The sequence below is a fragment of the Lontra canadensis genome, unplaced genomic scaffold (genome assembly GCF_010015895.1).
Source record: "Lontra canadensis isolate GAN:19392208 unplaced genomic scaffold, GSC_riverotter_1.0 scaffold25, whole genome shotgun sequence".
Lineage (NCBI taxonomy): Eukaryota > Metazoa > Chordata > Mammalia > Carnivora > Mustelidae > Lontra > Lontra canadensis.
In genome coordinates this window covers 7,347,512-7,369,112 of record NW_022631019.1, presented here as the reverse complement: position 1 = coordinate 7,369,112, position 21,601 = coordinate 7,347,512, and the positions used below count along the sequence as shown (strand labels likewise).

At 60.0% G+C, this 21,601-nt stretch overlaps 2 protein-coding genes across 5 annotated transcripts in view; one reads left to right on the top strand and one right to left on the bottom strand.

Annotated features, from left to right (window-relative positions):
- The window catches only part of CASZ1 (castor zinc finger 1), a 144,917-nt gene extending 141,725 nt beyond the window's left edge, over window positions 1–3,192 (top strand). For 2 of the 3 annotated variants that reach the window (XM_032863382.1, XM_032863381.1), the window contains one exon: window positions 1,395–3,192. In XM_032863382.1, coding sequence (XP_032719273.1) covers window positions 1,395–2,515 — 1,121 coding nt within the window. In that variant the 3' untranslated portion in view covers window positions 2,516–3,192. The remainder of the gene's footprint in view (window positions 1–1,394) is intronic. The other variant, XM_032863383.1, reaches the window with a different exon arrangement.
- Window positions 3,193–11,417: 8,225 nt separating this feature from the next.
- The window catches only part of PEX14 (peroxisomal biogenesis factor 14), a 135,682-nt gene continuing 125,498 nt past the window's right edge, over window positions 11,418–21,601 (bottom strand). Inside the window, exons 6-9 of one of the 2 annotated variants that reach the window (XM_032863379.1) lie at window positions 19,344–19,446; window positions 18,097–18,194; window positions 14,292–14,383; window positions 11,418–12,396 (exon numbers count right to left, since the gene is read on the bottom strand). In XM_032863379.1, the coding sequence (XP_032719270.1) occupies window positions 11,949–12,396; window positions 14,292–14,383; window positions 18,097–18,194; window positions 19,344–19,446 (741 nt within the window). In that variant the 3' untranslated portion in view covers window positions 11,418–11,948. The remainder of the gene's footprint in view (window positions 12,397–14,291; window positions 14,384–18,096; window positions 18,195–19,343; window positions 19,447–21,601) is intronic. The other variant, XM_032863380.1, reaches the window with a different exon arrangement.

Below are 21,601 nucleotides of genomic sequence, written 5' to 3'. Positions count from 1 at the left end.
ATCCAATGCTGTGCAGGGATGAGACCTACCTTCCCTCTCCTTTGCTGTACTTACCACCCCAGCTCTGCACCTGCCCTCACTCATTTGTGCCTCCCATTCTGCCCGAGTGCCAGGCCAGTACTGTGCAGACCTGGGGCTGTGGCAGAGAGCAAGGTAGAGGCCCCCCCCCCCCCCCATGGAATTCAGCCCATGGAAAGCTGTCACTAGCATAACCAGACAGGACCCTGTGACAGCAGCTGCTGCTCACACACCTGATCTCCTAGCCCCAGGCCGTCCCTTGTCCTCTGCTGGGCACCCACAACCCATGGCAGGCCTTGGTTTCACCAGCTAAGGGTAGGTGACTGGGTCTATACCTTAGTGGACGGTGCAGCCCAGTGGGGCCGTGCAGGCTGGGCCTTCTAGGCAGGTTCCTGGTGGGCTGAATGGGGCAGCTACATGGGAGAAGCCTGAGGGGATGCCCACCCTTGACCCTGGCTAGGGCTGGGCCCTGGAGCTTTCCCTCTGGTTTCTAGGCTGTGGGGCAGGGAGCCCTAGGATGGCCACCCCTTCCCAGGTATCCTGTGCCGCACCCCTCACCCTGCAGCCACAGGGCCCACGGTGTATCCCAGAAAGGGGATAGCGGAAGAAGAGCCACACTGCCAGTCAGGCAGCCCTGGCTATAGGGCACCCTAAGTCTAGGGAAGCAGTCGGGTCCAGGAGGGAGGGCACAGATGGGCACCCATCTGTTGGCTGAGCCCCTACTCTGGCCCCGGGCCCTCAGCAGAGCTGCCCTCTCCCGGCTAACTGGGGCCAGAAGACCCCAACAAGATCTTAAAGAACCTTCTGGTACAGAGGGGAAGGTGTCCCTCGGGGCAGGGAGTTACAGTCCCAAACAGCACCGGGGTGCCTGGCCTCCCTTTTGCAAGTAGGCTGGTCCCCTGGGCAGACAGGTGGGCAGCCAGGGGAACTGGTTAGCCAGCCAGAGAAGGAGCTGGCTTGTCCCTCATTAGAGGCGGGTGCATGATGGCGTCCTGGCCCTCGTCCAACCTGAGTAATTATACTCTGCCGACCTAGATTCCCCCTTCAGCTTCAATTAGCACCAGGACGTGTCCTCACTTCCCACCCAAACTGGCCAGGAAGCAGCCACCACATCCCCCCACCCCCCCGCCCCGAGCTACTTGCTCTGCCACCCCAGGCGGATGCCTGTGCGGTTATCCTGCAGACATGGGATGGCGCAAGGGAAAGCCTGGGGCTCCCGGGCTCTTCTGGGGAGGGGGAGGGCAGAGGCCCCTAGAGCCCCCTTGGGGCCGCAGGAGCCAAGGCGGTGACCCCCCCCCCCAGGGGCACCCTCTGGCCGTGGTGCCAGGCTGAGAATGGTGCCCCGGGGGCACTGACCTCCCCCCGCCCCTCCCCAGGGAACACCATCTCCATGCCGACAGCCTCCGGGGCCAAAAAGCGCTTCTGGATCATTGAGGACATGTCGCCCTTCGGCAAGAGGCGCAAGACGGCCTCCTCGCGGAAGATGCTGGACGAGGGCATGATGCTGGAGGGCTTCCGGCGCTTTGACCTCTACGAGGACTGCAAGGACGCAGCGTGCCAGTTTTCGCTCAAGGTCACCCACTACCACTGCACGCGGGAGAACTGCGGCTACAAGTTCTGCGGGCGCACGCACATGTACAAGCACGCGCAGCACCACGACCGCGTGGACAACCTCGTGCTGGACGACTTCAAGCGCTTCAAGGCCTCACTCAGCTGCCACTTCGCCGACTGCCCCTTCTCCGGCAGCAGCACGCACTTCCACTGCCTGCGGTGCCGCTTCCGCTGCACCGACAGCACCAAGGTCACGGCGCACCGCAAGCACCACGGCAAGCAGGACGTGATCAGCGCGGCGGGCTTCTGCCAGTTCAGCTCGAGCGCCGACTGCGCGGTGCCCGACTGCAAGTACAAGCTCAAGTGCTCGCACTTCCACTGCACCTACCCGGGCTGCCGCCACACGGTGGTGGGCATGTCGCAGATGGACTCGCACAAGCGCAAGCACGAGAAGCAGGAGCGCGGGGAGCCGCCCGCCGCGTCCCCGGGCGCCGCCGTCGGCCTGGACGGGGCGCTGTCGCTGGGTGCCGAGCCCGGGGGCGCCCTGCTCTTCCTGCCGCCCGCCGCCGCCGCCGCCGCCGCTGCCGGCGGGCCGGGGGCGCTGGGGCTGGGCGACGTGGGCGATCCCGGCGACCCCGGCCCGCCCGACGGCCCCGGGCCCCGCGATGGCCCCGCCGCGCCGGCACCTGGCCCCGCCGCCGGGGAGTCATCGCAGGACGACGAGGAGGAGGAGCTGGAGCTGCCCGAGGAGGAGGCGGACGACGACGACGACGACGACGAGGACGACGACGACGAGGACGACGACGACGAGGACGACGACGACGACGAGGACCTGCGCACCGACTCGGAGGAGTCGCTGGCTGAGGCGGCGACGGCGGCGGCCGCGGGGCCCGGGGCGCGGAGCCCGGAGCTGGCGGCCCCCGCGCCCGCCGCAGCCTCTCCCTAGCCGGCCGTCGGGGGTGGGGGGGCCCGGGGCCGGGGCCGCCTCGCCCGCGCCCCTGCCCTGGTGGCCACTGCGATTCCCTTCGTAAGAGATGCTGTGTCTGGGCAGCGCTGCCCTCGGTCCAGAGCGAGACGGTCGCCCCCGCTGCCGGGCTCGGGGCGGCCCCGCCGGTGCTTCCGGACCCCGAGTCCGTCTCAGGACAGAGGCGGGGGCCTCCCTCTGGTGCTCCGGGGCCGCCCCCGCCCCGCCCGTGGCGCGCGGCCCGCGGCTGGAAGGACAGGCTGCGAGCGACCCTCCTCTGGCTGCACTTCGGGGATCTTCTTCTTCAGGGAAACAGAAGGTGCTCTTGTCCGGGGTGGGACCGAGGAGCAGGGGCCCCCACCCCCCAGGGCCAGGCGGGCGCCGACGACCGGGCAGCCGCCCCCGCGCGCTCCTCCCCGCGGCCGGACCCCGGGCCCCACGACCAGGCCGGTGGGATTCCTCATTGCTCAGGACTGGGAAGGGCGCTGGGGGTCACCGCGGACCCCCACCCCTCACCCCCAGAGGCGGCCCCAGCAGCATCTGGCAGGGCCTTCCATTCATGCAGCTAAGAAGCCTCCTCCGGGCCCTGGGGCGTTGGGGGGGGCGGGGCAGAGGCGACACTGCAGGGACCGCGGAGGGAACCTCATGGAAGAATTAGGCGAGCTGGGAGGCTGAGGCGCTGCGCCCCACCGCGGGGCCCAGCCTTGGCATCTGCTCCCGAGGGCTGGGGCCCTCCGCCTGCCCATCGGTGACTCCCAGGCCCCAGCCTCTCCCCCTGGGGGGAGGCGGAGGCTGGGTGTGCTTCCAAACCAACGAGCAGCGGGTGCTGGGGTGCTGGGCCGCACAGGGGTTTCAGCCACCCACGTGGGGGGAACAGGAAGGATACCACTGTTTGGGGCTTTAATATTCAAAATGGGGGGAAAAATGCGAGAAAGTTGTACAGTATTTTTCCTGTAAAGGTTATTATTCTACATAGAACAAAAAAACGAAAAAAAAAAAAAAAAAGGCAGGCGGGCCCTGAGAGCACAGGCCCGCCTCGGACCAGCCCTGAGGTTGGAGACCGAGTGCAATCGCTCACGTGGGATTTCGTTTCGCATTGATTTTCGAGGCCTTACCAGTCTGAGGCTGTCTGTCCTTACACTAGCACTGACGGGAGCTGCGTGATTCCAACTTTTAACTTGAATTTTGTAGAAACAAGGAAAAAGGACTATTACTGTTGATACAAGTTTGTAGTTAACTTAACAATTGAGTTTTTCTCTATTGGTTATGCGTGTGGCTTTATAAGGCTTTTTTTTTTTTTTCCCCAGTTTGTTTTTATTTTTTGTTTGTTTGGGATGCTTCTTTACTGGTGCAACCCACCCAGATTTGCTTCCCTTTGCAAAACATCCCCCATTCCCAGAGTGGATGAGGTCACTGAGCCCAGCTTGGCAGGGTGGTGGGGGGAGGTCACCAGGTGGCCAGTGGCTGTGACGGGGACAGGGATGAGGGCAGAAGGCCCGAGCGTCCCGTGTCTCCAGTCCTGGCCACCAGCCTGGCTCAGGTGGGACCCTGAGACTCGGCCACAGGGAGAGAGCCATGCCCAGCCTGGAGGAGGCCTGTCACCCAGAGCCTCCCCGCAGATCTCCAAGGGGAGCCCCAGATGGCAGGGGAACTGGTTTTTTGTTTTTGTTTTTGTTTTTTTGTCTGTGTGTGTGTGCGCGCGTGTTTGTGCCTGAGTGTGTGTGTGTGTGTGTGTGTGTGTGTGTGTGTGTGTGTCCTCTTGGCTGCCCACAGCCAGAGAGCCAGGATCATCTGCACTGGAGAGGGAGGGAGGAGCGGCCACACGGAGCGGACCTGATTCAACAGGCAGCAAGTCGTTGTCTAAAACAGCCCCTACCGGAGCCTCCTGAATTCTGTGGGCGCCGCACGCGGCTGCCAGGCACCTGCCCAGACTCTGTGCCCCACCGCCGAACCGCTGGGTGTGTGGAGGGAGTTTTATAAAGGAAAACAAACAAAAAAAGAGAAAACAAAAAAACAAAACACAAAAACATTTTTCAATGTAGCAGAATTAAAAAGAAAAAAGAAAATCGAAGATGCCGACAGTGCGAAGTCTAGCCTTTTGTAACCTTCATGTTGCACACTAGGACTACAAGCCATTGCTAGCTCATTTTGAATTTTAATGTGTAATTTTTGTTTTCTTTTCTTTCTGTGGGGAAAACAATGCTTGATCCACCAATGCTCTTTTTAATGTTTTATAACTATGTATGTGTATATATATAAATACAAAATAATATGTATGCACATATGTGTGTATATATCTATATGTATATACATATATAGATATATAGAGATATATAGAGAGGTTTTGAGACGAAAAATGCAGAACGTGAAAACCGAACTCAACAGCGTGTGCTCTGATTACTTGAATCTGGTCTCCTCGGCACCTGGTTAACTGAATATTTTTCCACTTGAATTTAGTGCTATTAGAAATTTAATATATGTGTTTTATTTATTTGATTTTTTTTTTTTTTTTGCATGACTGATGCAAGGTTTGACATTTTCACTCAATAAAAACTGGAAAAAAATCTATCAAATGATCTTTTATTTTTAAAAAAATCAGCCCCAAGTGGCTGGCAGGGACCCAGCTGTGCAGCGTGGCCCAGCCACAGCCGGGCTCCACAGGCCAGGGCGGCATGGAGGGAGTCAGTCACCCCTCAACCCTGGCGGGAAAGGGGCAGACCAGTTTCGCCCTGGGATGGGCCCAATTTCCTACCGGTTGCTGGGCACAGGCGGTGGGGCGCTCAGGCCCTGTGCACTCAAAGGGCAGCCTCCTTCCCCAGCGCTGCCTGAAGCCCCTGCGTGAGGCTCAGGGGCTGCTGGAGGGCACAGCCGACTGGCACGGAAGCCTCTAGCCTCAGGCAAAGGTTCCATGGGCTCCCTGGGCCCCCTGAGACCCTGGCCGGCCCCAACTCCTCATGGCCAGGGCTACTGGGCAGGCGCTTGGCAGGGTCATCCCTCTGCCGCCTCCTTCGGCTCCTTCCTCCTTCCTGCAGGGACCTGCCTGGGCTGGGAACGGCGCGTACCCGGATCCGATCCGGATGCTGGCTCAGCTCCTGCCCGGAGCACACGGGGGCAGAGCCAGAGGGGGCTGATTCCTAGGTCCGCAGCCACCAGCCCCGGGCCTGAGCTGCTGCCCCTGGTGGCCCCTTGGCAGGGGGGCTCCCTCGCAAGCGTGGGTGGCGGCAGGATCAATACCAGGCTGGCCCAGAGCGCAGGCCTGGTATTCCCTGACACTTCTAAATGGTGACCCACTTCCCATTAGCCCTCATCGTCGGCACCATCTTGCCGGCCTTGCCCTGAGCTGACCTCCTTCCAGGTGGCCAAAGCATCCCAAAGCCCCACGGGCGGCGGTGCGGGGGGTGGACATGTGTGGGATCCCCCAAGTCCTTCCACTTAGAGGACCACCTCCCTGCGTGTCACAGCCCTGCACTGAGCACACCCACCTTCCTGAGGCGGGAACCAGGGGCCCCGCTTTCCTGGCTGGCCAGCAGCCTGCCAGGGCTGGGGGTGCGGGGTGCGGCAGCAGGACCTGCGCAGGGGCTGCCTCTCCCCCCCAGAGTTCCCCAGGGCCGCACTGATCAGCACCCTGCTCGGTGTCCTTCCCACCGCAAAAGCCTCCTTTCCAGCCCAGCCCCAGCACAGAAGGCCCTTCCTTTTCTTCTTTCTTCCTGGAACGCGGCCCACAGGCTATTTACATAAATATGTTTGTAACAGACGCGAAAATATATACTTTTTTCTGTCTTATTAAAATGTTCAAGTTGGAACTCGCCTATTGTTTGTGGATATCTCGATTCTGTTAAATAAAACAGTGACTAATTTATGGGATAAAACACAAGTTCAACAAATTAAAACCATTATTGGAGCTTCACAGGCCCTGGTGGGCCGAGCAGCCCTCCCATGGGGCCCGAGGGGCGGCACGGAGCCAAGCCCAGACCTCAGCTGGTGAGTGGGTGGCGCGGCCGCAGGGCTGCCCTTGGGTGCTGCTGCAGCAGGGGGCTGGGGGGCAGGGCCCAGGCAGGCCTTGGAGGGCCAGCTCGAGGGGGCTCCCGCATCAGCTGCCTCTCAGGGACTCCTGGGGCCCAGGGAAGGAAGGAGGGCTCGGAACAGATCCCCCCCCCCCAAACACTAACGCTCCCTCCCCAGTTCCCCCCAGGTCTTCCCGGCCCAGACGGATCTCGGCAGACCCACACACAGTGGACAGGAGGGTGGCCCAGCCGAGGTGCGGGCAGGCCCGGCTTCCAAGCCTGACTCAGGACAAGGCAGGCACCAGATCACCAGATAGATCAGGAGGGCCTTGTACCCGGCCCAAGGAGGCGGGCACACGGTCTCGAGGTGCCCCTCCAAACACCCTACAGGGGACAAGGACCTGGGAACCATCAGGAGGCTGCACCAGGCCAGCTCCCTGCCCCGAGTCCCAGGCACGGCCCCCAGATGAGGGCAGAGAGAAGTGGCCACATCACCCACCAGGAGCCGGTGCCCGCCGAGACCATGTTCCTCCACCCCCAAGAGGGAGGGGCTTGCACCTGCAGCAGCGCACCGCTTCCCCCCCACCCCCACCCCCCGTCTGACCCAGGAGGAAGCGCAGTAAAACACGTCTTCATTCTTGGATTTCATGAGCTGCGGTGGTGTGATGCTCCTACCCCCCAAACTGGGACAAACTGAAGAGTTTTGTAAGCTCTCGGAAAGAGCCAGAACCAGCTGCACAGGCTCACGCTGAGCTCAGCAGCCTGCCCGCCTCCCACAGACCTGGCCCGGCTTGGGTGCCACCCGCAGCTGAGTCATCCATCCACGGGAGTCGGGCCCGGCATTCACGAGCCTCCTTGCCCCATCCCCGCCCGGACCCAGCGACAGGCCGGCCCCCTCCCCGGGCCCCGTCGCCAGCATGCCCAGTCGACCTGGGCAAAGGCGGCCCGCTCGCCGGCCCCCGTGAGGTGGCCCTGGCCCCTCAGGCACCCTTGGCCCCGGGACCAGGGCACAGCGGGTGGCAGAAGAAGTGTGGCCGCCCCGAGGCCCAGGTCAGGCCTCCCGGAAGCAGGTGGACAGCAGGGCCCTTCAGACGGGCTGGAGCCCTGGGGACCTTGTGGGGCCAGGCCCGTGCCACTCTCGCTGGGAGGAGCTGCCCCACCTTCTCCGTGGGCCAGACAGGAAGCAGCTCCCAGGAGGCCCGCAGCCAGCACGGGAGGCAGACGGCGCCTGGGGCAGCGCGCCCCAGCTGCTGCTTCTGTGAGCCCCGCACCCCCTGCCTCTCGGGGGAGACACGCGGCCTCGTGGCCTTGGGAAGTCCAAAGCTTTCTCCCCACCCAAGAACCCGCTCGGCCCCGGCCAGAGCCCCTCTCAAGCATCCCCGGAACTGCTAAATGCTGGAAACCACTCTCCCGGGGCCGCTGGCTGGGGGAGGCAGAGGCCGGACACGTGAGTTTGCGGGGGATTTAAAAATGTGGCTGTCACACGAAGAAGGCCCTTCCAGGACTTGCCAGGGAGCAAGGAAGGGCTTCAGACATTCCCCTTACGAAAGAGTAAAATCTTATCTCTTCTTCTAGAAAAGCCTGAACTTTAAAGTGCTCAGTAACTAATAAGATTTGTTCATAATCCAGGTGAAAGGCACCCACGATGCTGGAGGGCGGTCAGGGAGCTGGGGGCTGGGGGGCCCCGGGGGCTGCGGACAGCACCCCCCAGCTCAGGCCCTTCCACAGATGGGGGTGTCCGTCCCATCCCAGCACCACACCCTGAGGGTGTCTCCCCGGTGGCCGGCCCCCCCGCCCCCTCCCCAGCAGGGGCGGCTGACCCCAGGGTGGGAGACAGCTGTGCAAGGCCGAGTTGCAGGACTGGGGTCTCCCCCCACGTGAGCACCCCAGGCCGCAGCCGCACCTGCAAGGTCTCACCAGCACCTTCGTTTCTGCTGCCTGGAGCCCTCGACCCTCTTCCCTGGGTGCCTTGGCAGAAACTGTCTTAAACAAACAGACGAAGAAACACTAAGGATTAAGTAAACTCCTGAGGTCAGGTTGTCAGAAAACGTCTCCTGCCTGCCCTTCCTCCTCCTCGGGCTCTGGGGCAGGGGTAGAGCTGGGGCAGGGCTGAGGCAGGAGGAGGGCAGGGGCAGGGCTGGGTCAGTCACCAGAGGAGAGGGCGGTTCTGGGACCAGACCCAAAAACCCAGAACCCAAGAATCAACCTCAGCGCTCCTGGCTGGGCGAAGGGCAAGGGTGGGAGAGGAAGCTTCTAGAGAAGCCCTCCACTCCCGCTTGGTGTGAGCCCCCAAAGACACATGACAAGCAGGTCACAGGACCACTCAGGTCTTTACTAAAATACAGGGGGGAGGCCCGCAGGCACAGCTGCACACCCAGCCGGAGAGGAGGGGAGACCTGTGCTCTCTACTCCTTTCTGTACTGACGGGACTTTTTAAACCTCTGCGCTGTGCTTCCACCGTGGGACAAACACCCAACACTCCAAACGCAGCCCCTCCCGCCCCCAGAAAGCTCTTCTTCCAGCCCCAGGGGACGGGGCCCCAGAGCGCAGGAGGCCGGGCTGGCCAGGTGGGCTTCGGCAACGGCGGAGGCAGAGCCTGGGAGTCACAGGGGGTCGGTGGCGGAGGCCTCGGGGCCGGGACAGCGGCCCCGCAGCCTCCCAGAGCTGGGGCTGGTTCCTTCCTAAAAGACACTTTACAAAACTACATTGTCACTGAGTTTAATAATCTTCCCCCTTCCAGAAAGGCCTGACGGGCGCTGCCTGCTGCTCACTTCTGCCCCATTCCAAATATTTTTACCTTATTTGGATGAAATGCATTATTTTTCTAATGAAAGGCTTTTTTTTTTCAAAGGGCTGTTTTCCCTCCGTCCAGCAGCTGCCTTTATTAGGTAGCACTCACGCCGTTTTGGGGAGGGGTTTTTTCCTCCCTGAAATCTCGCCAGACTCTCTGTCCTCAAAAGCTGACACTGGAGCTCAGGACCCGCAGGGCAAAAGGCCTCCAGGTCCAGATTTCCTTCCCCATCCCCCGCACGTGAGCCCCAGGGCCCTGCCCACCCAGTGAACCCCGCTGCCCCAGGCTGGGGATGGCGAGGCCTCGGGTCGCCCCGACTCGGGGGGGCCGCTGCCTGCCCGCTTGCCCGGCACACCCACCCCGACGGCTCCGGCCAGCCCCTCCCCGGGCTCCCTGCCCTCTGCTCTCCCCGTCTGGGGCCACTGCAGGGCGGACCTCTGTGAAGCCCCGAGACCAAGTTAGAGACGGTGACAAATGGTCACCAAGCTGAAGAGCTGAATGGGGGGACCCCCAAAGCACCCACCCCACCGAGGACCTGGGGTTTCCATTCCCTGAGGAGAGGCAGTGGCCCGGGGGTCCGACAGCAGGCAGCTCGGTCTCCGGCCACATCCCGCAGAGGCTGAGGGCTGGGCCCAGGCTTCCACCCTCTGCTCGTTTGTCTCCGGTCCCCCCACCCAGCTCCCCAACACGGGGGAGTCCCCGCCCCAGACCGGTGTGGCCCCCGCAGACTTGAGAAGCCTGGCTGCTTCGGGGGCAGCCAAGGCGGCAGCCGAGGCGGCAAGGGGCCTCTCACTGTGGGATCTGCTGGGCCTAGGGAGGACGTGGTGGGGACAAGGGACCGCAGGGATGTTGTGGGAGATTATGGCATCCAAGGTGACACCTGAGAGGCAGCCAGAGGGCTGGACGGTCAGGCGGAGCGGGAAGAGCTAAATCACTGTCGCGGACCCTGCATGGTGCCGCGGGCCCCGGAGCCAGGAATGAGTCTGCAGCGGCGGGGAGGGGACTGGGCTCTGAGCCCCCAAAACGTGAGCAGGGAGGAGAAGAAATGTCTCCTGAGCCAGAACAGCCCCAGCGCCGAGTCTGTCACCCATCGATCCGCGGCCCCTCCTTGCCCGGGGCCACCGGCGGGCGCGAGGCCGGGCAGCGGGCAGCGGCACAAGCGCGGCGGTCAGCAGGCCCCCGAGGCGCGCGCCCACAGCGGGGACAGAGCGCGCTGCAGGGCTCCGCCCCCACGGCCGCGTGTCCTGCACTGTGTCTGTCCTCACTCTGTATCTACACAGGCACCTGGAGGTGGCCGTCCCCTCTGTCCCCACGCCTGGCCACAGCACGGGTGGGGGCTGGAGGGAGCGGGGGCTCCTCGGAAGGAGGGTCGCGTGCTGTTTTTCCGGGCACAGCTGAGCGCTGTGTGAAGGTTAACGGGAGACAGGGAGGGAGAGCGGGAGACGGGGGAGGAAGACAGAGCGAGACACGCGCTCTCCTGGGAGCACATGCATCCATTTAAGGAAGGAGAGCTCATCACACTCCACACCAGGTCTATATACAGTAACATGAGGTCCCTTCTCCTCCTGCATCAGGATGTCGCCCTTCGGCACCGAGGACCACACTCCAGCAGGCAGCGCGCAGCTCACAAAACCCGCCTCGGGAAGGGGACCGCCACCCGTTGGCCCCAAGGGCAGGGCTGCCCAGGCCTGGGCCCCCAGCCGCCCCCTCACCCCAGGGCGCACCTGGGACAGCCCCAGTGCCACCGGGCACAGAGTACCACGACAGACAGGGAGCCACAGGCAGGAATTAAATAGTGACAACTCGTATTTATTACAATTATATACAGTAGCATCTTGTATTCTGAAACCTCTACCTGATCACACAAATGAACATGTGTTTCTGGGTGGGAAGGGCGGAGAGGGAGGCCCTGGCACCCGCCTCCTACGTGGGAGAGCGAACCACGTCCCGCCACGGGGTTAGCTGGGCCACAACGCAGCAAGCGAGGACGGTGGAAGTGCAGTATGATTTCATTCGTCTGGAAGGATGACGGGGCATGGTGGGGCCGGGGCAGTGCATGGGGCAGCATCACCTGGACGATACCGGGCCCCCAGCCGAGAGAGAAGAGCACGGGGCTGTGACTTCCGGAGACATGACAGGACGGCCCCCTGCCCCTTGTGAGGCAGATCAAGGAGCCACGGCTGGACAAGAGGGCGGCAGGACAGCAGACACATCAGGGCAGCCCTGCCCCCACAGGGACCTGGAGCCAGGTAATTCAGCTACCTCTGGTCATGCACGGTGTTCGGTTAGCTGAGATGCCCGCAGGTACACCCCTGGCCAAGACCTCTGTCCGGGAGCCGGGGCTCAGGGGGGCTGGAGCCCAGAGCACTCGGCGCCCCCCGCCGGGCATGAGCACGAGGTCACAGGCCCATGGGGCTGGGGCTGAGCCGAGGAAGTGGCGGGCTGGGGCTTGCATTCGGGTGAGGGGCAGCTGGCCGCACGGAAACGCGACCCCACGCACAGGGCTCAGGCCCCACGGAGGCTGCAACGGCTGTGCCCGGACACAGGTCGAGGCCGCCCTCCCAGAGCCGGAGAAGGAGCCAGGCCCCGGCATCCCTCTGGCGGGGGACCACCCCGGGGCCTAGTCCCGCTCATTCTCGTTGCTGGCGCCCTCCGGCCGGCGCAGCTTCTCCACCTGCTCATTGATCTGCCCGTCCCCGCCCCGGCGGTCCTCCCTCTGCACCCCGAGGCAGTCCTCCTCGTCCACGTGGCTCACGTCCTCATCCTCCTCATCCTCCTCGTCCTCCCTCTTCTCCTCCTCGCCCTGTACCTCCATCCGCACCTGGCTCTTGACGTCCACCACGCCCTGGCCCTCCTCCTGGGGGCCCAGCAGGTGGTAGGTGGCCGTGGAGCCCTCGGGGCTGTGGCCCTCCTTCACGGGCGAGGACGACGTGGACTCGTTGCTGACGGGCGAGATGTCACTGCTGCTGTGGTGGTTGGCAGCCGCGGGGCTGGAGGGTGACGGGGTCTTGACCGGGATCTGCCAAGACGGGATCTTCGGAGCTGAGGGCGACGGCGGGAACTGCCTCCTGACGGAGGGGACGAGAAGCAGGGCTGGTGCCAGGACCCTGGGGCCCTGAGCAGAGCCCCAGCCCCCATCCCCTGGGCACAGCGCTCCCCCAGGGCCACTGAGCAGGCGACAGGATGGAGCTCAGCCCCTCACCTCCCTCCCTGCTGGCTTCCCCGAAAGAAGGCCTCTTGACCAGCAGGAGGCTGGAGCAGCTGCGGTGGAAGCCAGGGGAGGCCTGTGCCGCTGCGGCCCCACTCTCGGTCCCTCTCAGGCCCTCCCCGCTGGGATTGGGCCGACCTTCCCTGGCAGGGACTGGCCAGCTGGCCCCAGGGGCTGCCCCCACCAAAGCCCGCTCCCCGCTGGCCCTTCGGCCCTGGAGCAGGGGCGGTGAGGACGGGGAGCCAGCAGGGTGCTGAGACTGAGCCAGAGAATTGGGAACACAAGCCACGTGGCCTCGACTCCATCTACCTTGTCCACGGTCTGGCCGGAAGTGGGAAGACCGACCTGGCCACCGGCCGTGGGGTCAGAAACCTCCCAACCAGAAGGGTAACACTGGTGCACTTTGCTAGAAAACCTCTGAGCTCCACACTGGACAGGGAAGTCGCTTCTCTGCTCCCGCTTCCCCACCCTGAGCCCTGGGCCCGCAGCCTGCAGCCCGCAGCCAGCAGGCCCAAAGCCGATTCCACAAGGGACCTGGGAGGTCAGGTCCACTTGGCGATGGTCTAGGGCACACGGGCCCATCTCTGCCTGAGCCAAGAGGACAAAAGCCTGCTCTCTCCCGGGCACACTGTCCACCAGTGCTGGTCCCAGAACAGCTCTTCCCCTCGGATCCCACAGCACGGAGAGCACAGAGTAATCGTGGCCTAGATGCTAACAAGATGAGCGCTTCGAGCTTTCTCTGGCTCCAACATTCCCCCAAAGGCCCACACTCTGTCCCTCTGACCTCCAAGGCTCGTATCTCCAAGGTTCAGAAACAAAGGACTTCTCGTGACACACCTCTCTTAGGGCCGCATTCTTTCCCTTAGAGAGGGCCTATAAGTAGGTGCCTTGGAGGCCTGGATCCCCTAGTTGGGGCCACAAGACCCCACAGCCCCCACCTTTGACCCCAAGTGAAGGGCCACCTGGTGCCTTTGGACCACCTCACGGAGTCCCCACGAAGCCCCGGAGAACTGAAAATGCAGGCAAGGCCACCTGAAGCGCCCTCGCTGCCCCTCAGGTAAAGTGACCCACTGTCCCAGTACCCATCCCAGGACGGAGTGGCTCCTGGGACACAGGGCTTGCGGTTTTAAAACTAGGCCAAGTGGGTCACCCTCCACTCAGGGCAGCACTGGTCACACAGCCTCCCCTGTGGGGGCTCATGGAAGGTGCCAGCACCTCAGCACCGCAGAGGGACAGCAGAAGGAGACCAAAGGAGCTAGGGGAGGGGGTGGCTGGCACTGTTTCTGTCCCCGCCTCGAATCTAGAATCCTTCCAACCAAGGACTCCCTGGCCTTTTGGCAAAAAACTTCTCTGGGGCCAAACTGTCCCCGAGCGGCCTGTGCTGGGGCTCAGGGCGGAGGAGGAGGTGGTGTCCCTGCCTGGAGGCCCTGTTTCAGGACAGGGATGCTCTCCTTCGTCCCAGGTCCTGCATTTTGGATCCAGGTATTCCTGAGCAGGTCTTGACAGGGCCGAGGAACTGTTGTGCTTGAGAACTTGGGGGCACTGCACACCGTCCCCCATGGAGTGGGGAGGGAGGGGGCCTCCCAAGGAGGGAAGGCAGAAGCTCCGAAGATTCCCAAACTCAATGCCTGAGTCGCCCAGCTCCATCAGGCACTGGATGGACAGGGGCCCCTAGGGGAGACGCGCCCCTTCCCATGACAGCTGGCCGGGCCCCCGGAGCGCCGGCTCCACAGCCCACACCCGCTCTCCTCCTACCGATTTAAAAGCAGCCCTTTCAACGAGTTAATTTCCGACTTGAGCTCATTGATATTCTGAGACTCCAGGATCCAGTTGGTAGATGTGGTGGCCTGAAAGTCAAAACATGGGAGAACAAGTATCAGAGTGGCACCTCCCCCCTGCCCCACGGTGCTCAGACGCCCGGGTGGCAGGAGGGGCTGCCGCTTCTAGAGGACCCAGGGCGTGAGTGCGACACCCAGGGCCTGCTATGTCCTGGACACAGAATGGAGACCCCTTGGGAAGGTTCTGCCACTGGGTGTCTCTGTTCCAGGGATGGCACCCTCTGTCTGGGCATCTGACGATGCTGGTAATTGTGACGCGTGCTTAGATCCGTAACAACGGTATTCGGACTGTGTAAAACAACGGCAACACAAGGGCCCTTATCCCCAAGAGCTACAGACGGAAGTGTCTGCAGGAGAAAGTGATCCCCTGTCTGGTGTGTGCCACCAAGTGAGCTAGGGGCTCTGGGCCGGGGGGGCCGAGACCATGCCCCACGGTGTGCCAGCAGCACGCTGTCCGCTCTGCGGCCTTCCATTTCCGCCCGTGTTTGAAATGTCCCATTAAAACTAAACTAATCAACTAAGTGAATTCGAGCTCCACACGGGCTGCTACCCCGGAGCCGCCCTCCCTGCAGAGACAATCCCAGCACACACAGGAGGGAACCCCGGGGCCGAGACCGGTGTCCGCCACGACCCACGTCGGACAGCCCACCTCATTTCGCGGTGCTCCGCAGGTAGGGTGTGTTTTTACCAAGTGAAGGTTTGTGGGCAGCCCTGCGTCGAGCAAGTCTGTCGGCACCATTTTCCCAACACCATCTGCTCACTTTGTGTGTCTGGGTCACGTTTCGGCAATTCTCGCAGTATTTCAAACTTTTTCATTATGGTTGTGTTTGCTATAGTGCTCTATGATCAGTGCATGTAACTCATTGAAAGCTCAAGTGACGGTTAGCAATTTTTAGCAATAAAGTATTTTTAAATTAAAAGGTATGCACGTTTTGGGGGTATAATGCTATTACACCCTTAATAGACTATAGTGTAAACATAACTTTCATTTGCACTGGGAAACCAAAAAAGTACTCTGACTCACTTCATTGCAACACTGGCTTTACTGTGGAGATCTGGAACCAGACCCGCAGTATCCCTGAGGTGCCGCCTGTGCTGGAGGGCCGGGGAGACGGCTGAGCACCTGCCCGGCCCGGCCCCCAGCTCCAGCCCCAAGCAGGCCAGAAGGCAGGCTTCACCTCGGAAGCACCTTCCCACGCTGCCGGGCAGCCCGCGGTTCCTGCCGCAGCAAGGTCAGGCCCCCAGGCTGTACCCTGCTATCTGCAAAGTTCCAAAACGCGCGGGCCACACCACCCGTCCACAGCTACCACTTTGGGATGATCCTGAAGGCTCAGCAGAGAAAGAAGCTGTCCCAGGACCTAACGCCAATTCCCTCCCTGAAGAGGGCCCGCGGGAGAAACGGCCACAACCCCTCGGACAAATACCATCCTTGACCATTTTCCAAATAAACTTCAGAGAACCACACCTTTCTTCGGCAAATCTTGTTGGGTTAGACGGAGAAGAGGAAAGTCCACACAGTGGTCCCCCAAATGGCAGTTGCTGGTGGCCACGTGGCCCATGAAGTGTTTATGGGCAATTCCAGGTGTGATGGGCCCAGGTGTGTGGGCTGCATCCGCCAGCCTGGCGGTACAGGGATGAGTTGTGCAAGACCCGGCTTCCCTGACGCCTCTACCCTGGCCTGACCCAGAAACCGGAACTGTAAGTTCAGGAGAATGTAGGGAGGCCCAGACTGGCAGAGGGGAGGGACCCCGGCTGTTCCCCCCAGCCTGGCGAGGGTGGGGGGGCCCTCTGACCTGGGGTAGGGGCCCCACTCGGGCAAGCACTCCTCTACGGGAGAAGCCCTGCAGAGGGGCTGGAGGTCTGGGAGGGAGCGCACGCAGCCCCCCGCAAACACCAGTCGCCCGCACACACATCCCCTCGGGGTCCTTACTCCAGACCACCAGACGGCGCAGACCCAGGAGCCACCGTTCTGGCTTCTCCGAGACCTTGAAAGCCATAGCAGCCCATTAACAAGGGAGCAATTTCCACTCACCGGCCTACAAAGGACTCAAATTTCCAAACGCATATGGTGCCAGATGCCAGGATTTAGAAATAAAATCTGACATCTGGGGCTTTTCAGCCAGTCTCTTTCAAAAACAGTTGTAGAAAACTCTCAGCCTTCAGTTTTATGTAGGTTTTTTAATTACTTAACGCTCTTCTTTTTAATTTTTTACAGTGCTGCAGTAGGAGTTCGGAAACCAGATATAAAAACTTATATTACAGCTGAGAAAACACAGCTCTGAGTCGCTGGTTTATGGGGTAACCGAAGTCTTCACGCGTTTGGTTCAGACACCACACCAGTGAGCCCCGCTTCAGTACAGGAGAGGATGAAAGGGGGCTGAGGACGGGCAGGGCGCGGGGGGCACCGTCAGGGAAGCAAGCACGAGAAACTCAGAGAGCCAGCTCTCAGCCTCCAAGCACCATCTTGCCCCCCACCCCCTTAAAATGCAACATGTGGTCTTGATCTTAATGCTTAAGGTCTGCAAACAGTTTGCCAATTTCCGGAATGGCTTCTGGCCATTGGCAGGCCACCGCTCCCAAAGATAATAGAGAGCAGGGTGGGGGCCATACCCCAGCCTTCCCGGCTGCTTTATGGGCTGCCCGCCCATGGGGAGCACGCAAGGTGGCTAGAGGTGGCCACGGGCAACCACAGCCATCTGAGGAAGAAATGCAGGCAACGCACTTGAAGGGGATTCTTGGGGACCCTCTTCATAGGAAGCACCCCGGATTCCATCAGAAACGGAAAGATTCCTGTTTCACTTGGTTTCGCAAATGCAAAAGATTTGAGTGCGGGCTCCCCTGTGGTTCTGCGCTGGGCGGGGCTTCTCCTGGGAGAGCCACTCAGAGGAGGTTCCTTGACTGTACGGGCTGTGCGTGGAAGCAACCAGAAAGCAGCATGGGGAAGAGGAGGGAGTGGGGAGCACAGAGGACATCCTGGAGCCCCTGGACCAGTGTCTCTTGGACTGCGCCTGTCCAAGACAGTGCCCCAGGAATGACCCATCACGCACCCACAGACAGGCAGGCTGGCTGCCGACAGGAGCCCCTGCTGTGGGCACAGACAATGAAGGTGGAACCATTACAGCTTCATTTTACAGGTGAGGAAATGAAGACTCAGGAAGGTTAAGGAACCTGCCCGTGCTCACACAGCTGCCCCGTGGCAGACGCAGACTTCAACCCAGGCGGTCTGACCCTAGGCTCTCATACTGCTGAGACGACTCAGATGTGGGCAGTGAGGCACGGAAACTGCCCCAGGCGCTCCCAGCTAGTGCGCCTTTGGGGGTCACCTGATTTCATGTGACTCAAGAGAGCTGGGTGCAGAGAATCTGCCCATTGTAGCAGACTTCACTGGGCACCTAGCACACTCCCCCTACTTCTCTGTGACCTAACATGCTTGTGGAGACCATCCTGTGTCTACCCCAACCATGTCCAGAGCTTGGGTGTGTGCTCCCACGGGAGGGCCACAGGCAAAGAGCTGCTTCCCCCCGCTCTGCTAGGAAGGGACACAAAGAAGGTGACTGCCTCCATTCTCCGCAGAGGACGGTGTGGGCCCCTGCCGTGTACCGGGCATGAGAAAAGACAGAGTCGGCCCCCACGGAATGCAGTGAACCGGGCACAAAAGCCCTGGGCCGAGCCCCGAGCAGGGCAGACCTGGATCCGGAGAGGGTCAGGGACGGGACGAGTACCTTGGCTGCAGCCAGTTCATGGGCGAGCTCCTGGACCTTCTGCTGCTGCTGAATCAGCAGCTCCTGGACGGACGCTAAAGTCATCTGTAACTGAGTCACTGGGAGGAGAAAGCAGTCGCATCTCTGTTAAATGATACACATGGATTCTTCTCTCTCTGTCCACACACCTAGAGCTGCCTCATCTCATTGATCTGCAGACACCCCCCCCCACCCCGCAATGCATGTAATTTATCTGCGCTCTGGGCCATCTACCTGCACCGTATCTAACCTCTAGCATTCCCACTCCATCTTTCCATTGTGCACTTGTCCGTGGTCAACAGTATATCCGTCCGAAACCTCTCCCCTCCAATTACATGTGCTTATGATTTGCTCGGCTCCGCCGACTTCCATGCTCCCTCATCACAGCCCCTCACCGCGTCCTGGTGGGACCTGCGGACTCTCCCGTGCTGGCAGAAACGCATCTCAGGTCTGCGACCCTGGGAGCAGTTCAAGGCTACAGCCCTGCCCTCCACCTCCAGTCCCGAGGCTGCAGGTGCCCCCCACCACCCCCCATCACGGTGTCAGCGGACCCTGTAGGAGCCATGGGCCCCCAGGGGCCGACACACCACAGCGTTTCTGAGGGCTCTGCGAACGCACTCCGGCGGGGACAGGCTCCTCCTGCCTGGGACAGTGGCTCTGGAGCTTGTGGGAGTTTTTAGTTTCAGAGCCTCCATCTAGTAAACAAGTTTATAAAGAGGAAAAGCCACCTCTGGTGCGACAGGTCCCAGCTAATCTGGGCCATAGCTGGGGCACCGGGTAATGAACGCCAGCCCTGTGGAGTCGATGACAGAGGAGGTGGCTGGGGTCCTCGGAGCCGCAGTAATTACAGCCTTTCTTGACCCCGAGCTGGATTCTTAGAGGGAAGGGGGAAAAACCGCCGAAAACCCCCCTGAAAACCTCACAGAAGCAGAAATTAAAAATGAACTTTACAGCCCTTAGAAAGGCTGTCATTTTATTCCCCTTATTAATATTCTGAGGTTGGGAGCCTTTCCGTAAAAACATAATTAATTGAGGCCGCGCCGACAGTAAACAAGCAATTTCAAATTAAACCGAAATGACGGCGGCTTCATTTGCAAATGTGAACAGATTCTCAGAGCAGATAAATGAAGTCACCACATAAAGTGGAGACGGAGGGGGAGGGGCGGGGCAGAGAAGGGGCTGCTCGCGGAGGCTCGGAGGGGCAACTTGATGGAGTCATTAATCTTTACCTGTCTGTGCCACGCTGCCACTCAGCTCCGAGAGACTCGCCTCCATCCTTTCCAGGTGCTTCCTGTCCTCTCGGCCACCCATGATGAGAGGGAGCAGGTATCTCTAGAAGGAGCAGGGTGGGCATGAGCAGCGGGCGCACGCAGGGGGTCATTCTCCAGCCACCTTGCAAATTCTGCCCACCCACTTCTCTCTGTCACCTCTGGGCTTCGGAAACCCGACGCAAACACCATAAATGAGACGCTTGAAAGTTACGAGGCTGATTAAGATTCTGCATAAGGACGAGGACCAGGAAGTAGGGACAAGTTAAAGTCAAGTCAGTCTATTTTGGGCCCTTTTATTTAATTACCTCCATGATGCTACGTATATTTCTGTAACAAAAAATATTTAAGATTCTGCTTTGAAAGCTGTAAGATAAAAATGTAGAAGGTGATACAAGACAGTGACACCCCTGGTGGCCTCCGGGCAACAGCAGGAGGGACGCTTTCAACTGCACACTTTTCTGATCCTTTAAACATTTTGACCCAAGTGAATGATCCACCAGAGACAAATGAGCAAAATAAAACAAACAAAAAAATTATTCAAGAAACTAGATGAAAATCCACAGCAGATTTCTGGGCCTTTGGTCCTTTTACAAGGGAACAATACACGGTATTCTGAGGCCAGCGAAGGAGGTCACACCTCAGTTATTTCTAAACTAAGCCTTGAGATCTCAGAACCCTCGGAACCAGCGTACTTTGGGTAAGAGTCAGATGCAGTAAAATTCTTCCAGACACAAGGCCAGAAGGCACAGGAAGGGGCAGAACCTGAAGAAACTGACCCTGGGGAGAAGGAAGCAGATGCCACAGGGCAACCAAACAAGGTGGCCCAGAATTTGGGAAGCCCAGGCGAGGATGCGGGTCTTGGAACATTCCAGAAGAAGGCAAGTGGGGCGTCGCTGGTAACTGGCTGCCTGCTTCAAGGTGGGAAGGGGGAAAGGTCGGTAGCAGGGCGGCCGCTGGGAGGGCTGGGTGACAGAACACGGGCATCACACCCCGGAAGCTCTGTATTTGATGCCTCTTGTTTCGGAAGCGTGAGCTCAAGTCTCTGGCTTTAATGGGTTGGGGGGAGCAGGCACTGGAGGCAGCACGGGCCGGCAGGTGGGGTAACTGGCAGGTGGGACCAAAGCACTTGGCTTCCTACTCCATTTGGGGCCCAGATGGGGAAAAAAGGCAGCGACTTCTCCATTAAGGGTTCCGTACTAGGGAAGGGGAAGGAGGGCTCTCTCACTAGGTGTCTGCGGGAGACTCCCTTCGGGAGCGACTCCGGAGCGCGGATCATTATTTAGCAAACACACAGAAGCATTTTCTATTTCGCAAAGTGCTTTTCAACCACTATGTGAGTTATTACCCACAGCTGAGCGGAAACTCACCAAATGCAGCCTTACTTTCCAGGCTGAGAGTTTCCCAAGGATAAGTCAGGGATTCTTACACATGTAACACGCGAAAACCTCTGAGATCAAAAAAACCAAAGGAAAGAGCACACGCTCCCCTAGCCTAAATCGTTACACGGTTACAAAACAAGGTGACGCCTCTTACCTCTTTTTTTTTTTTTTAATTTAAAGAAACTAAAAAAATTCTCCTCGCTACGGCCACTGGTCTTTCAACGTCTCTTTCATTTTTTAAGGCAAAGAATAAAGATCAGAGCTTCGTGGGAAAAAATGAAGATATGTCTTCTTCGCTGCAACAGGAACTATGCTGCCTCCAGCAGACCACAGGCTGTCCGACGGCGGCCACGTGATCATTAGGTACCGCTTAGTAGAGCTGGGACATTATTTTGAGAATTGTGGCTTAGACTTTTACTCTTCTTAGTGACTGTACACAGCAACTGGAAATAGGCTTTCGGCACACAGGGTAAGGGAAGGGCATCGGGTCAAGGGGAGAAGTCCCGGGACCTAAAACATTTTGCTTCTGGATTTTTGACATGGAAATTTCCAATTCCAAGAATAGACGTTCCACTGAGAAAAGTATACTCTGCAACAACCCTGTCACTAGCTTTTGCAGAAGTCAAAAATTAATCCCGGAGTTGAAACATGTCTCACGCACTAAAAGTGACAACAGCGAGGCTGGGCGTCCATTCAGATTCTAAGGCAGGAGCTGCAGGCAGCGTCGGGAGGAAGGAGGCCTTCTCTCCAGGAACAGCAGAGAGCAAGTCCTCTGGCCACTGTTTTGCCTTTTATCTCCGGGACCTACCCTGGCTCTGTATCCTCCAGAAAAGACCT